Raw genomic sequence first — 17,647 nt, forward strand, 5'->3', positions numbered from 1 at the left:
TCCCTCTCTGTGGTTTGACTTGCATTTTCTTGGTGACCATTGTACATCTTTGTGAAGAGTGTGTTCAAACATTTTGTCCATCTCTAAATTGAGTTGTTTCTCATCTTCTTGAGTTTTAAGACTTCTTTATATATTATAAATATGTGTCTTTATCTGCTAGATATATTGCTGGTATTTTCTTCCAGTGTTTGGCTTGCCTTTTATTTAACTTTTAGTTTTAGGATGAAGCCTAATTTCTCATTTTTATCTTTTATATTTCATTAATTAAAAAAATTTCCTGTCTTTTCTTACCCAAAGTTGAGAAGACTTTCCTCTTATGTTTCTTCTAAGAACTTTTATAATTTTAGATCTGCAGGCTATTCCAAGCTAAATTTTGTGTGTGTTGTGTGTTAACAGTGAATGCTCATTTTATTTTTCCCTTATAGACATCCAATTGATCTAGCACCAGTTTAGAAAATCTTTTGTATGCTCATTGAATTCTTTTGGAGCTTTTGGTGGAAATTACATGACCATACTATAGTTTTACTTTTGTTTTTTTGAGGAACCTCCATATTGATTTGCAGAGTGACTGCACTAATTTACATTCTCATCAATGGTATATGAGGATCCTTTTTTTCTGTCACATCCTCACCAACATTAACTGTTGTTTTCTTGATGATAGCCATTCTTCCTGTGGTGAAATGGAATCTCAGTGTTGTTTGAGTTACATTTCCATTATGGCGAAGGACTTTGAAAATTTCTTTGTGTGTTTATTGGCCATTTATTCTTCTTTTGAGAACTGTCTGCTCAATTCATTTGCTCATTTATTAACTGGATTATGTGTTCTTTTGGTATTTAATTTTTGAGTCCCTTTTATATTCTAGATATTAATCACTTGTCTGATAAATAGCTAGCAAAGATTTTCTCCTATTCTGTTAGCTGTTTTTTTCATTCTAGTAATTGTTTCCTTTGATATGCAGCAGCTTTTCAATTTGATGGAATCCCATTTGTCAATTCTTGCTTTTATTGTCTAAGCTTTTGGAGTTCTGTTCAGAAAGGTGCCTATATCTTTAGGGGTTCCCCCTATTTTTTCTTTTAGCAATTTCAAAGTTTCATGTCTTAGATTTAGATCTTTGATCCATTTTCTATTGATTTTTGTATAGGGTGAGTGATAGGGGTCTAGTTTCAGTCTTCTGTATGTGGGAATCAAGTTTTCCCAACACCATTTATTGAAAAGGCTGTCTTTTTGCCACAGTATGTTTTTGGCACCTTTGTTGAAAATCAGATGGCTATAGCTGTGTGAGCTTATTTCTGGGTCTTCTGTACTACTCCACTGGCCTACATGTTTTGTGCCAGTAGCATGCTGTTTTTGTTAATACGGCTCTGTGATATAGTTGAAAGTCAGGTGGCACTTCCAGCATTGCTCTATTTGCTCAGGATTGCTTTGGCTATTCAACATCTTTTGTGCTTCCATATAAATTTTAAGATTGTCTTTCTATTTCTGTGAAGAATGACATCGGAGTTTTGATAGGGATTACATTAAATTTGTAGCTCATGTTTGATAATGTAACAATTTTCTATAATTTGGATCTTGAATGTCCCCAAAGGCCTATGTGTTAGGAGCTTGGTCCCTGGCTTGGTGTTATTGGGAGGCGATGGAACCTTTAAGAGGTGGGACCTCATAGGAAAAAGTTCAACTTCTAGCCACCATGAAGTGAGCAACTTTGCTTGACTGCATATACCCTCTAGTCATGATGTGCTCCCTCACTATAAGCCTAAAAGTAATGAGGCAAACTGACCATGAACCGAAACCTCTGAAAATGTGACCCAAAATAAACCTTTCTTCTTTTTAGGTTGATTATCTCTACCACTTTGTTACCATAATGCACACCTGAATAAAAGTCATTTTTTTTGACTTGGGTCTTGTTCCCTCTCATTTCTTTGCACACTAACAAAGTCACTTTGTTCTATTATAATCTTTGCTGTTTGTCAAATTTCACCTACAAATTTTTGCATGAAATTTCCCCTCATATTCATTATCTTCACTATTCGCAGCACACTTTTGTGTCATCAGGACACAGTTGATGGTGAATGTCTCATCTGAAGCAGAAAATCAAGCAACAGGGAAGTCACTGTCAAGTACAAGATAGTCACTGTAGGTTTATGAATTGGGGCAATTCTTTCTCCCTAGATGGTGGAAACAGTCTCGTATTGAATTTTATGGATATCTGAAAGAAGTGTTGAACATTTTTCAGTGAATTTTATAATTAAGAGAAAAATAAAAGTCCTTTTGGGTACAGAAAAATCATAGTTCCTCTAAGTCTATAGTTCTTACTGAAGTGCAGAAGAGTGAGGGTGATTTTTGCCTCCAGGGGAGTCAATATTTGTAGACATTTTTGGTTGTTTCCACTGGGATTCTAAGGATAGAGGCCAGGAATGCTTCAATATACACTGGACTGTTTCACTCATCTCCACATACAGGATACATCTGTCCACAAATTCTAATAGTGCTACTGTTGAGAAATCCTGCTCTCCATATCTAAATATGCAGATGGAGGTCTGGTCCAGAAAGTATTCCTTAAGTGGCTAAAGTGACATAGGTTTATGATTTCTTTTTAACTAATATACAGTTGTACACATCAAAAACATCTTTGCCATTATTTTCACCTATGACTCTCTAGGAGTTACATTTTTAATTTGCCACCTGTGTGACTGTTTGCAGATGACTAGACTTGGGTCAAAAGACATAGATATAACTTATGCTTTGTGCTAGCCATCTTTCCATTGCTGTGACAATAGGTCTGAGAAAAAGCAACTTAAAGGAAGAAATATTTATCATGGCCCATGATTTCAAAGGTTTCAGTCTATGACTTGGTTCTGCTGTTCCTGGACTTATGGGCCTATGAGGCAAAATATCATGAGGAGAGCAATTAGTATGGAGAGAGAGAGAGAGAGAGAGAGAGCGAGAGAGATCCCAATATTCCCTTCAAGGTAATGCCCCTAAGGACCTAACTTCCTTCCAGTAGGCCCTATCCCCTAAATTTTCTATTACCTCCCAATAGCCCATTAAGCTACAAATCCATCAGTGCATTAATCCATTGATGAAGTTAGAATTATCATGGTCAAATCACCTCCATAAGGCCCTACTTCAGAACACTGCTGCATGGAGGACCAAGCCTTCAACACATGAATTTTTTAGGGACTTTTTAGAACCAATGCCTTCATTAACTCCAAGACACACTTTGTCTAAAATGAGAAGATCAGATTGCATCCATACTCCTCTGTCACAAACTGGCTTATGTGTATGGGAAAATCTTTTAGCTTTGGTAAGCTTCATATGGGAATAATTTAATAATTTGAAAATGTAAACAATTTACATATCAATAACATAATTTAAAATTGAACTTCAAAATGGGAATACTCTCATGGGCTGTTGTGAAGACTAAATGAGATAAAGCAGCACCTACAGCTCTCTTATAATAATGATATTTACTGTTAATTCTTAAATCTATTCATGTATAATGTGCCTAACTACCAAAGTGCTATACTAGAAACTTCCAGGTTCTTACTGTAATTCTGAAGGATACCACTTCAAGTTGATCAATTCTTACCACTCATAAGGAACTTTCCAGTGAATAATAAGAGGAGTTTTACATTTCCTATATTTTAGAGGAAAAATTTGGGATTCTTTTCATTTAGATATTTCTAAGATCACTAGTATAAGTTATGATGAAATAATTGTTAGAGAGCTAAAAAAATAATGCTTGATGCCTCTGTAGATACGTTTAGTCAATTAATTTTGTTTTGGAAAATGTAACCACATATGGTAGTGGTCAGTTCACCCCAAGAGAAGCTAGTGAGAATCCTGATTCTGCTCTCAGGGTTGGTGATGTTCCAGTAACTTCATCTCTTCCTCCTACCTCACCCACTGTCTGTTCTCCAGCCCTTTCCAGCTAGTCCAAGGACTGCCATCACTCAGACTAATCACTTCAACTGGCAACTCTCAGATAATATTTTTAAAATATTCATTATTCATCATACAGGGGAACAGGAACTGAGAAAGTCTGCGATAACTGGTGTGCTTGACTATAATGGGTGCATTTTATGCAAATATGATGACAACTCATTTGCAAACCTTGCTGTGGGTACACTAAAAGCCAGTTCTTAGTGGTCTTTCAATCTGGAAGGTAAGCTGTGTATGAGTGTGTGAATATGTGAGTGTAAGAATGTATTTGTATGTACTTGCATATGACACTCACAAATGTTAAAGATGCTGATATTTGGAAATATTTAGAAAGATGCTATCTCCAAATTGTAGTGGGCAAGGAGGGTCCTGAGTGCTCTAACAATTTTTCCTTAGGGCAGTGACTTCCTGGGAGTGCAAAGATTGGAGATGTGGAGAGATGAGAGATTATGGTGATCACTCTGGTCCTATCAGGTCCTTATGCCTTTCTCAATTTGGCTGCTTATCTTTGGTGGGGACCTCTCATTTAGTGGTCCCTAACTGTTTACACTATAGGTGTAAGCTCATGACTGAGAAGGAAGTCTGAACTCAACCAGATGGGTTGGCTAGACATCCTCAAATTTCCTTTAGCTTTCTTTATGCATTTCAGATTACTTCTGGATTTTTCCCCCCTTTCTTCTTCATCTAAAGCAGCCCCCTGTTCAGCAGATCACAGCACAGCATTATGCATGTATGGAAATTTCACAATGAAACTCCCTTGTACAACTAATAAATGCTAATAACAATGTAGAAACAAAGTTGCAAAGAGAAAAGAAAAAGAATAAGACAGTGGAACTTTACTATAAATCAAGGAAAAAAAAAGAAAAAGAAAGGAAAAGAAGACTTTTATTATAGTTGAAAGTACTTCATAAGATAATGCAGCATGTTTCTTGTCATGGAATTGGTATTTCTTTTGTTTATACTGAAAAACAGCTTATTTGCAAGCTTCGCTGTGGGTGCACTAGCAGCCAGTTCTCACTGGTCTTTCATGCTGCAGGACATGAGAGATTTGAATCTACAAGGTAAGGTTTGCTTGAGTTCACGTCCTGTGCATGTGGGTTTGTGAGTGTAAGACTGTGTATGTGTGTGTGTGTGTTTTGTGTGAGTGTGGTGTGTGTGTCCTTGTGGGAGTGTGGAGCATATATGTGTTTGTGTGTGAGAGTGTATAACATCAAGGCAGATGAGGAAAGGCAGCCCAGTCATGGAAAGAACCGTGAATTGAGAACTAGAAGGTCTAAGATTTGGCTTTGCTGGTTCTTTTTCAGGTAATCTTAAAAATAATCTTTCAGTTTTTCTTTCTTCATCAGAACCTAACACTTCTTCACCTAGTGCTTTACTGTGTCTTGTGTGCCAAATGTGCAGGGAGTTAACTGTTACAGGATTTTTTTCAGTGACATCATTGAACTGTTAAAACCGTAAGTGAGATGTGATGTGTCAACAAGCTTGTGATCACTGTGAAGTTCTCTAAGTGACATCATGCTATAGTAGGTATGAGGAGTCACATAGACCATAAGCTGTAGAACTCAAAGGCACACTATAAATGGAGCTGCATCCCACCTGCTGTGGGCATTTGAGGTTAAGTTTTATGAAGGAGCAGGAGCTGATCTCATTCTGTAGAAGGGCTGGACTCTGGATAAGCAGAGACCTGGGTAGAGGGAGTTATGTCAGAAAGGAATTGGTGCCTCTGATTCTCCTGGCAAGTCAGATTCATATTCTCTGGAAACCTAATTGCTTATTGATTCTCCGGGGACTGCTGTTGTAACACTAGCAGTGATTTTATTATGGTTTAACTTTTTCATTTCTTTCATAGGTTAGCTGTTCATTTTTTTCTTCAGTAATGTCCGGGTTTTGTTATGAATGCTTCATTTGGTAGTAAAGGGGAGCTAGTGCCCCCTGAACGTTTCTTGGCTTTGTGTCAGCCTTTGATTGTTTCTAAAACCATTTCCTACCCCTGTAATACATCCCTGCCACTTGTCTACAAAAAGTTTGAAAGTAGTAAAGTTGATGTAAACATTTTGGTGAACCATTGAGCAGTAAGTACAGCTTCAAAGCTGCTGCAGCTGCTTATGCCTTTGCCTTGCAATCTGGTGCCTTAACTGGAATCCTTTATGTCAGAACATAATCTACTTAAAAAGTTTGTTTATGTCACAAATAATAAACTTGATGGCTCTTTACAACATCTGAACAGTTTCATTAAACTGCTTCTTCACACAATAGTCTTATTTCCCCAATGAAGGAATCAAAAAGCAATCCCTTTATTTCTTGTGAAATATTCATTCTTTGGTTCAATTGTTAAAAATGTAATTGGCAAGTTGTGTCTTCACCATGTTCACAACATATAGCGTAATTAAATATCAAAGAGGAGGCTGGGCATGATGGTGCATGTCTGTAACCCTAGCCCTTGGGAAGCAGAAGCAGGAGGATAGCAAGACTGAGGCCAGCTGGGCTACATAGCAAGAATGTGTCTCAGAAACAAAAAAGAAAAAGAAGAAAGGAAGAAAAGGAGAAAAAGATGGCACTAAAGTTTGCCCTGTAGTTCAGGTTTTAAATATATATATATATATAATATCTTTAAAATAGATTAGAAAATATACATATACATGGTATAAGAAGACAGAGTTTTTTATCATAAAATTTTTATTAGGATATATTCCTTATATGGGGGTATTCATAGGGACAATTCCAATGAGTCTTACACGTTATTTACAATGTCCCCATTGTCTCTCCCTCTCAGCCTTCTCCCTACACCACTTAAAGCAATTGCAAGAGGTTTATTTAGTTCTGTTTCATGTAGGTACATGAAGTCCATCAACCATATACCATCACCTCAATCTCCTTCCTTCACCCCCCACTCCAACTAGTATCTCCCACCCCACACACACTGTGCCTATTTTGTAGTCCTGGTTTTAATTATTAATATGTGAGTTGACATTCAAAGGGACGTCTCAATGCATACCTACTGTGGGTGTGCTTTACTTTGGTCTGTTCAATCCCTTTGAATACAGAGAGAGTTCTTTAAGAAAGTTCACGGCTGGTGGTTTTAAGTTTAAAGGGTTCACCACACATATCCTGACACCAAGATGCTGGGGTTGAGTCTACAGTCTATCCTGTTCCCACTTCAGTTTGTTTTCTTCCTCCTCCTTCCTTTGTGGTATCAACTCTACATCCCCCTCCAGTTTGCACTGTCTATAAGCAATAATTTGCACCTGGCCAGACCTCATCAAAGCTTGGATCCCCTTTCCTTTTAGCACTGGGTGGATTTTAGGCAGTCTTATTTTCTCCCCTGTTTAAGAGTGGAAAGAGGAACAAAAGAAGCAGGGACCATGTTAACACCATGGAACAGTCACCTCTTCTCACTCCTACTCACAGATACAGCCTAAGACAACAGACCTACCATCAGCATGAGGTGACCAATGGTCTTCTCACAGACTGGTTGAGCTGAGAACAAATAGAATAGACACTTGTTTCCATTCCTCAGCATTCCAGCCTCCAGAAAGCTGCTTTTGGTACCAGCGCTAACTACTAAACTTGGGAAAACACCTCTTTTATTTTCCAGCTTTGCACTAATTTGATTTCTAATGAAAAAAACCTCTTGAAATGAAAAATATACTGTTTGCAATAAAATCATGACTAATTTAGCAGTAAGTAGATACAGATAAAGAGAGAATCAATAAGTAGGAAGATAAATATGAAGAAGTAAACTAGATTATAACCCATAGAAAAAGGAAATTGACAATACAAAATTGAGCATAAGAGACATAGAAGAGATAATAAGATGCAGTATTTTGAATTTGAGTTCTAGAAGCCGATAACAGGGAAAATGAGAAGAGACAATATTTGGATAGATAGTGGCTGAAATATTTTCAAAGAACTCATGGTAGACTTGAGTCATCAGAGTTGAGAAGCTCAGTTTCTTTTAAACAAGGGAAATGAATAAAATTTGCACTTATTATAGTGGCATTGAGGGTATACCAAACACAAAGAGAAACTCTTAAAATTATTCAAGGAAAAAGAAAGGAACAATCAGACTAGAAGCAACCATGGGTGCTATGCTGCGATATAGTCACTGTCAATTGTAAATTGTTTCGTAAGTAAAGCTGTATTTCAAGAACCAAAATCAAGCATATTTATAGATAGACCAAAACTTAGAATTTACTACTATGAGACTAACTAAATAAGCTTCTAAAAGCTATACTTAGGGAGGAATAAAAATGATTGTGAAAGGAATGCCTATCATAGAAGAAGAAATGTGAGCAAGGAAATGGCTGGATTATCACTGGTGGTATAAAGTAATACTGATGATGTCTATGTTGTGAGACAAAACTATTAAGACTATTTAAGACTTATTAAGACTGTTGATAGCTCGTAAGTTTGGAGGACAAGGGTTAAAACATCCAATTGTTTCTGCATTGTTTGGTTGTGAAATGTCAAGATAATGGTTAACTTGAGAGTTTGATAAGAATGCTAAAATTGCAAGGGCAGAAGAGAAAAAAATTCAAATTAAAACAGTAAAGAAAAACTGAAACAAAAATCAAGGTAACTAGGAGGAAATCGAAGAAACATAGGTAAAGCAGAACAAATAAAAAGCACAAAATAAGATGATAGGAATGGATCAAAACCAGCAGCTACAGTAAATGTAAATGGAACAGTTTTATCAGCAACAAGATGGATTGTCAGACTAGATAACAACCTAAGGTAGTTCTCTGTTGTTTTCAGGAAACATAGCCAAAACATATGGGATTCTGAGCATGTGCAAAACTGTCTTTAGAAGCATCGTTTCTTATAGAAATAAACAAACAAGTAAACTGTACACAACTTATGTGTTTTTCAGTAGAATACTTAAATGCATTGTGACATGTTCATGAATTGGTATAGTACAAGCAATGAAAATAAATGAATGGTGACCTCATAGATAACTCTCAAAACATGATACTGCATTTTTAGCATGTTTATAAATTTTAAACATCCTAAATTTAATTACTATGTATGTAGTAAAGCTAACTAAAATGATTCATATGTAAAAAGTTCAGTGCAGTGTTTTCTGTTTAGGTGGAACAGAGGGGGTTTCTAGGATCCGTTTCATGGCAGTTACTTGTGGCATAGGTTTTTGCATTTAGATGGACCCTGGGTGTGCTTTAATGTTCTGTTACCACAATCTTGAAATTCTCAATAATTCTGAACAAAAGACCTTGCATTTTTGCACTGAGTCCCTCAAATTATGTAGCCAGACTACAAATGTGGAGAGTTAGAGGCAGACTTTGATTATACTGACGATGTTCTTTCTTAATGTGGACTATGACACTTGGCACTCATTTTATATACTTTACATATAGTGTTACACCTGCTTTGTATTCATGAAACATTTCACTGTACAAGTGAATTTGAAAATGTTGCTTTCACAGTCAGTGGTTTATACTATTCATCAGGAACACCCAGACAAAAGACTCACATAGCCGCCGCCCAGGTGGGAATGAATATTCCATTTATATGGTCATGATGTGGAAATTGGTCTAAGTTGTTGAGTAATTATACCTAAGCATATGCTTTCGACTCTATAAAACCCAGGTGAGTAATATCAATTTGAAGAGAAGAAGAGCCCTCTGTATTTCTTTACACAGTTGGATATCCAGCTGCTCTTGTTTCAGATTGTAAGTACATTTCCTTTGCAAACTTGTTAGCTCCTGCATTATTTGGAGGCTCTGCCTTTAAAAAGCAGGCAGCGTTTAAAAACTACAGGGCAGAACCTATCTGATTCCATTGCTGTCACCAGCAGCTGGTGCACCCAGCCTCCTCTGAGGAAGCTAGCTGCCCTCTAGCCACCGTGAATATTGTGCGAACACAGCACATCTGTGGTAGTCAGCAGCTCACTGTGCTTGTGCAACTGGAGAGGCCACCGTGCCATTTCTATGCAGTTTGGCAGCTTCAAAATGCACACAATGAGACAGCTGGTGAAATGGTTTGCTAAGCGGTGCACCCCCTCTCCATGCAGCCACCTGGATGATTCTGAGAGGCACACTGTGACCATCACTCTGCAGCACATTGCTTGGTAGCCAACATTGGCCAAAACTTCTTGGGAGTTTTCAAAGGCAATGTGACACAATGTTCAGTTTTTCCTGCACAGCTCGCAAAGAACACTAGGCTGTTTCAGCTTCATTGTATCCGTTCAGTGCTTCTTAACTCTGACCTTCAATCCCTTTTTACTATCCTGTCATTATGAGTCTGCTTTTTCAAGTGCAGTGGAGTGCAGAGGCTCTGTCTGATATTATGCATTCATTCCTTTAGTCACTCAATAAATGTTTATAAAGCATCCTAAATTTTGACTTAACTTACACATTTTAAAGTCTTGGTACACTGCCTCCTCTTTCTTTTTCTTGTCCCTTTTTTTCCCCCTAATGTCTTTTATTTGTCTTATTTTAGTTCAGTTTATTTATTTATTTATATATTTATTGCCACACTGGGCACGGAAGCCAGGCTCTTATGTGTGTTAGATAAGCTCTCTACCATAGAGCTACACTCCAGTCTTGATTTATTCTATATCTCTGATCCACTGCCTTCTTTCCTCTGATCCAGACATAGTCTTTTCTGGTGTGCAGTGAACCATATAGTTTGCTGTGCTGCTTAGAAGTTCCTTGATGAATTTTTTGCATGGTAGAAATGAAGATGAAATGCAACTTTAGAGAAACATACTTCATTTGTAACTTTCACCTTTACCTGTTGCTGGCAAGTACAACTGTCTACCCTTAGAGGGCTAAGAGATGATGTCTATTACACAGTATTGTCTACTTTTTGCTGAAACTACAAGTTGCATTGCAGAATGTTTCAAGGGTTGTCTAGGTAACTGTATCATTTAGTCCAGTTTGGTGAGTTGGGATCACCTTAGCAAAAGAAGTCTTTCCCTGAATTAAATCGTCAGTCAGTTGAGCACTTATGTGCAAGGCATATGGGACATAGGAAGGGGTACAAGACATTCCTCCTTCGAGGGGCTTCAATCTCGTTGCAGAGGTCTATGCATACATATAATAAGACATTAATAATACAAAGCAAAATAGCCTATGAATTATTCCAGTAGTAAGTGCAATAGGAAAAGCAGAAAAAAAAATTATTGCTGGTCAGGATCAATATAGAAAAATGGGGACTAAGAGCATTTCTCTGTACTCAGTTAGACTCTCTTTGGAGCATGGTTGACTGATTACTTCTTTAAACAGTTAGCACCAAAGAAAGAAAATATACAAATTATCCACTATTTCTTTATTGCATAAGGCAGACTCATTTTGAATTATTTTTGTACATCTTCCTCTTTTTGTTTCTTTTAAATTGAGTGCACATTTGCCCAATTAAATTGCTTACTTGTTTTCTTGGAAGATTATGTCACTGAAACTTCTTCTGGGAATTGAATTCTTATTTTTGGAATATGTGTTTCTTTTTATTGTTAATAATGGAATTGATTCATTGCAAGCTAATTATACCTACTGTAGGAAGAAGGAGTTATTAAATGTCAGGACAGTGTAGTGAAAAGGCCACATGTCTTAGAATCAGATGAGCTTGAGTTTGAATCTTGCGATGTGACATTGTTCAATTTATTCAGTGTCTTGTCCTTCCTTTATTTGGTAAATGTGTGCTTATTTGATTTGATATTTGTTTTATAGGGCTGATGATAGGCTTACATAAGGTAACATGTATAGCACTTCCATTTCATTTACAGAAGGTGCCTTTATAAATGCTAGCAGCTATTATTATTGTTATTGTTATTATTAGTTTTTTCTAATTTTCCCAATTCGTTTCATGTATGTGAGGGGTTTCAATTAAGCCCACAATAGGAGCCTGTATTTTCAGGCAGTATTTTAAGGTCACTAGATTAAGCTAAGAGCTTTGTAAAGTTAATACTTTCAGGAATTGAACTGACTGGAGAACATTGTGGTTTTTTTCATGTTGTTTAGATTTTAGTGGCATTTTGTGGGTGGTCTACCAGTTGAAAGCTTGTCTTTTTTTTTTCTCTTCTTAGGAACAGTATCTGTAATTCACGAAATGGGTATTTTGCCAATTTTTACATGCATTGTTTTCTCTTCTCAAATCAACATGTCTATGTATTTACATAACTCACATTCAAAAAACATTCGTTACCCCACTGTCACTGTACATAAAGACAACCAAAACTTGCTATGCCCAAATCTAAAACAAGATTCAACAAAATGAACAGATCCATTGCAAAAGCAAAACCTCACCATGTTGTTCCTGTTTATCATCTGTGTTGTCGGGAGGGTGTGCCTCGCCCTGTAAGGTACTGGATGAAGGCTTCTGTCAATTGCTCTTATTTAATGAATCATTTTATGCACATCTTGTTCTCCTATATCATTCATTGCACATCCTGTGGGTGATAGAAGAGTTTGAAGAAGCTTGGTTAAACTTGTCAAGCCTTTGAAATGGCTTTAAAGATGTTTTATAGTGACAAAATTAATTATATTTATTTTGGAAAATGAAACTTGCTTAATTTTGGAGCTAAGATAATGAGGTTAATTCAGGAATTCCATCTAGCTTTCAAAATTTGCACTGTACTTTTCTAATTTTACAGTGGTTATTTCTGCACCCTTTTGTGTCTTTGTCATATACTAAGAATGAGAAAACACAAGCACTAGCCTAGGGAAAAAGTCTCAAAACTAAAAATAGAACTGTCATGTGATCCAGTTGTCACATCACTGGTAATACAGTCACAGGATGTATCTGCTTTTCAAAGAGATACCTGCATTCCCATGTTTATTGTAGCACCGTCCACGATACCCAAGACAATGAAATCAAGGTATCGTTAAGCAGTTGAATAGATAAAGACAATATAGTATATCCATACAATGGAATATTATTCAGCCACAAAAAGAATGAAATATTGCCATTTATGTCAGCATGGACAGAACTGGAGGACATTATATGAATTAAGCTAGCACAGAAAGACAAATACCATGTTTTTGCTCAGAATGGAAATTTAAAAAGTTGATTTCAAAAAGTAGAGAATAGAATAGTGGTCACTAGAGGCTGGGAGGCATAAAGGAGAGGAAGGAAAGAGGGAAGTTGGATAACAGGTACCAAAATACAGTTAGATACGAGAAGTAAGTTCTAAGTTCTACAGCACAGGGAGGTGAGAGCAGTTCATAACAACTTACTTTACATTTTCTAAAGAATTGGAAGAGAGGATTTGCCTGGCCCCAGGATCCACTCTTGTTTGTGTTACTTCCTGTGGTAACAGGTAAGGTCAGTCTTCAATTTGTGTTTCTTCACCAGTGCCAATGGGGATACCATTAAGTACATTAGTCAAAGGCTGTGTTTTAGAACAATAGCAAAAGTACCAGCTGCCTCTCTCTATGTGCTGGGTCTTGCTTAACTTAAAAATATATTATGATGCAACAGGAGTTCCAGGAGAAGATGAGACAGACAACAGCCAAAGGGCTGGGTGTTTCTTTTGAGGTTCCTATAAATACAGCATTACTCATTCTGCCTGCAGTCCTCCGCCAAAGGTGTGATTCTTCCTTTCTTGGGCAGAAAAGCACTGCTGATCTGGCTCCCATGGTGGTGATAGTGACCCTAGGTGGTGACGAGACCCACAGCCCTCAGTCAGGCTCCACAGTAGGGCTGGGACTTAGAGATTTTAGATTTACTGCAAATGAAGCCCTAAATGTGGCCTATTAGTGACACCCAACCATAACTCTGACATCATTTGAAGCATTATCGGAGGTGACAGGCTATCAGAACTTGTTTTTCTGATATATAAAACAAAAACCCCACAGGGTAGATTTTTGTTTTTCCCTTTATCTTAATTCTCTAATTGAAACATTAAAAAGCAAACAATCATAATTTTAGACAAGGAGATTCTGTGCTTACTCAGTTTTCTCCTATTTCAGTGTGATTTATTGGTTGGAAATAGGACTTCTTGTGTAGAGCTTCTCTTGCTTAATAGTTCCTATATACTAATCCTGTGTCTTGCATAAATAACAATAATGCTCTGTGAGTACATCTGAGAGTTGACTCCGATGCTGAGTTTATTATTAAATGAGATGTCTTATTCCCAGTATTTAGCAGGGAGCCTCAGCCCTATTAGGTTCAAAAAAGGTAAATAACGACTCGACTCCTCTCCTTACTCCCTCTTGCCACCATTAGGCTGCCATTTAACACAACAAACAATGGGTTCTCAAGCTTTCTATCTGCTGTTTCTCCAAATTTACTCTTTAAGGAATATAGATTATTCAGCTATTGTTTTTATAACGTCACGCGTTATAAAATGTGTGCTGTTTCACACATTGCTGACAATGTTATAACAGCCATTCTGTGCCTCATACCTGCTCCATCCCTCCTTGCCTGTGCTACTGTGGACAGCAAGGTTTTAAAACACATTTGGTTTAGGCAAGAAGCAGAAGTTCGTCTAAGAACAACATGTAATACTCTGCCAAATTTCTGAGACTCTGTTACCCATTAATTCCTCCCCTCCCCACCCCCTGTGTGCCGCCTGGTCAAAGGCTTCCTGTTTAATCGTAAGCTCATATTAACCATGTGCATCACCAGTCTGGCCACCATGAAGTATGGAGAGTTATTTGATTTGGTAAGGAATCCCCAGGATAGCCTCATTCTTGGGCCTCCTCCCACTCCCAAGCAAATGCTCGTTTATAATGAGACTTCCTTCAGATACCAGACTTTCCCCTTAACGTAATTAGTGTCTGTAGGTTTTAGCTACAAAGTTGGTTGATATAATACGATCAGAGCACTTTGAGTTTAGACAATGCTATGCTTGAAATGAAAGAACTGGATTGACTTTTAGTAACTTATTTGGAAGACTTATTATAATTTTTTTCCTTCTTCATCTTTTGTGCCTACTCAACCTAGTTCCTGAATGCCTGGCTATTCTCAGTGTGGGTTGCAACCACACTTAGCTGTTTCAGAGAGGTTTGTACTCATGCCTGTGTACTTGCTAAGGCCCACTGATATCCCCTTTGGCTGTTCAAGGTAGAGATACCTCACTGGGAACCTGCCAGCACTGTGGGAGTCTGACTAGGAGGTGACCTCAAGCTTTGCCTTCCTTTCTTCTCTCTTCTTTTTATTTCTTTGTGTGTGTGTGTGTGTGTGTGTGTGTGTGTATGTGTGTGTGTTTGGGGTTTGAACTTATTTTTCAGGTAGGATTTTGAATTTTTCCTCCTGTTGCTGGCCTTGGACCATAGTCCTCCTACCTGTGCCTTCTGTGTAGCTGGGATTACAGCCTGGAACCACCATGCCTAGCTGTATTAGTTGAAATGGGGTCTCACTAACTTTTTGCCAAGGTTGTTCCTGAACCATGATCCTCCTAATTTCTAGGAAGAACCACCTCCTGAGTGGCTGAGATTATATGTGTGAGCCACTGCACCTAGCCAAAAAGAGGTCCTCTGTAGCAAAATAAACAGAAGACTGTCCTAAATCTCCAGATCTAATAGCCTTATTGGTGAGTATAGATCATTTTAGCTGAAAAATACATAATAGACACTGTTGGGGAAGGAGAATGAAAATACAGCAATTCTATGGTATTGTTTTGCCTTTAGAAATGAGTTAAAGACTTAATTATCTCCTGTTGAATCACAAACAACATCAACAACATCAAATAAGAATGTAATATCTAAATTTACCTGTAGAATTAGTCTTTTCTCATGGATATCTATTCTAACTCAATCATGGAACAAGACATGGTAAAAGTGTTTTGAGGCTGCACAGAGTGTTCCCCAATGGAGACAGGACCACAGCTGAGCTTGTACGTTGGGCCAAGGGAATGACTTAGGAAACATACTGGCTAGAGACAACTCAAGGTGAACAGTGAAGAAATCAAAACTGAAGGCCATGAGGATGAGTATGTGGATGGTCAGTACTGGCATGCTGATCCTCTGTTTTGAACACTTTAAGTATGTATGGTATATGACTAAGTCTAGGAAAGACTATAGTCTTTAGTCTATAGTCTACAGGGTAGCTTTAGTTCATATTATGTTGCTGTACCAAAATTCCTGAAGCTAGGAAATTTATAAAGAACAGAGGTTTATTTAGCCCTGCATTGCAGGTTGGCAAGTTCAAGGGCACAAGGCTGGCATCTGGTTGACAGCATGTGTGAGGACTTTGTACTGCATTGTAACATGGCACAGGGCATCCCATGGTGAGACAAAGCAACCTAGCCAGAGAGAGCTTGCTTTAATAACAAAGCCACTTCCTCAATAACTCATTCATCCAGGAATTCATAAATGGGTTAATCCATTGGGGAGTGTAGAGCCCTTATGACCCAATCACCTCCCTAAAGTCCCACCTCTCAGCACTGTTGCACTGGGGACCAAGTTTGGCCAAGTTATGGAAACAGCCAAGATGCTCCACTACTGACAAATGGATTAAGAAAATGTGGTATTTATATACAATGGAATTTTACTCAGCCATGAAGAAGAATGAAATCTTATCATTATCAAGTAAATGGATGGAACTGGAGAACATCATCTTGACTGAGGTTAGCCAGCCTCAGAAATACAAAAATTGTATGTTCTCCCTCATATGCAGACTTTAGATCTGGGGCAAATGCAGTAATGTTGGACTTGGGTCACACACTAAGGGGAGAGCACATATGGGAGGAATGGGGTTAGGTAGGAAACCCAAAACTTGAAAGTGTTTGATGTCCCGACTGCAGAGGAACTAATACAGTAACCTTAAAACGACAGAGGTCAATATGGGAAGGTGACCTGGAAGTAGTGAAGAGGTCAGGTAGAGAGATGAATCAATTCGGGTTATAATACACTTGTGCGTGGATGCAATGCTAGGAATCTCTCTGTATAGCTTCCTTATCTCAACTAGCAAAATCTCTTTGTCTTTCTTATTATTGCTTATGTCTACTCTTCAACAAAATTGGAGAAATGGGCAGATCAGGTTCTGCATGGAAGCGAGGGGAGTTGGGGGGACAGAGAGGAGGTGGGGGGCAGGGGGGAGAAATGGCCCCAATAATGTATGCACATATGAATACAAGAATAAAGAAAAAATTTGCAACACATGAATTTTGGAGGACTTGCTCAAGTCACGGCAAGGAAGAGGGAAAGTGAACTGAACAGTTTGAAATGAAGTAAAAATGATAATAACCACAAAGAAATGTCAAAATCCTCAGCCACAAAGGAAATTCCAATCAAAGCAGCATTAAGATTCTATCTCAGGACCCCAGTCATAGTGGCTATCATCAAGAAAACAAGCAACAACAAATGTTGGCAAGGATGCAGTGGAGGGGTATAAGAAAATAACCCTGATACATTGTTAGTAGGAATGCAAATTAGTGCAGCCACCATGGAAATCAGTATGGAGGTTCCTCAAAAAACTAGAAACAGAACTTCCGTATGATCCTGTTATACTCTTCCTGGGCATATATCTAAAGAAGTAAAAGTCAGCATAGAATGAGATACCTGCTTATAGCAGCAGTAGTCACAATAGCCAACATACGGAATGAGCCTAAGTGCTCAACAACCAATGAATGAATAAAGAAAATATGGTATATATGCACAATGGAGTTTTACTCAGCCACAAAGAAGAATGAAATTATGTTGTATGCAGGAAAATGGATGGAACTAGAGACCATCAAGTTAAGCGAAATAAGTCAGACTGTGATAGACAAATATTGCATGTTCTCTCTCATATGTAGAATCTAGT

At 37.8% G+C, this 17,647-nt stretch overlaps 1 protein-coding gene and 1 long non-coding RNA gene across 2 annotated transcripts in view; one reads left to right on the forward strand and one right to left on the reverse strand.

Moving 5' to 3' along the window:
- LOC141425478 (uncharacterized) overlaps positions 1 to 13,288 on the reverse strand; it is a 52,550-nt gene extending 39,262 nt beyond the window's left edge. Inside the window, exons 1-2 of the long non-coding RNA XR_012450485.1 lie at positions 13,135 to 13,288; positions 12,205 to 12,347 (exon numbers count right to left, since the gene is read on the reverse strand). This is a non-coding gene — a long non-coding RNA (uncharacterized lncRNA). The remainder of the gene's footprint in view (positions 1 to 12,204; positions 12,348 to 13,134) is intronic.
- A 1,225-nt stretch (positions 13,289 to 14,513) lies between these two features.
- The window catches only part of LOC109679565 (uncharacterized), a 370,197-nt gene continuing 367,063 nt past the window's right edge, over positions 14,514 to 17,647 (forward strand). The window contains 1 exon segment of the mRNA XM_074084838.1: positions 14,514 to 14,668. Coding sequence (XP_073940939.1) covers positions 14,514 to 14,668 — 155 coding nt within the window.

This window comes from Castor canadensis, chromosome 8, assembly GCF_047511655.1.
Source record: "Castor canadensis chromosome 8, mCasCan1.hap1v2, whole genome shotgun sequence".
In the NCBI taxonomy this organism is placed as follows: Eukaryota; Metazoa; Chordata; class Mammalia; order Rodentia; family Castoridae; genus Castor; species Castor canadensis.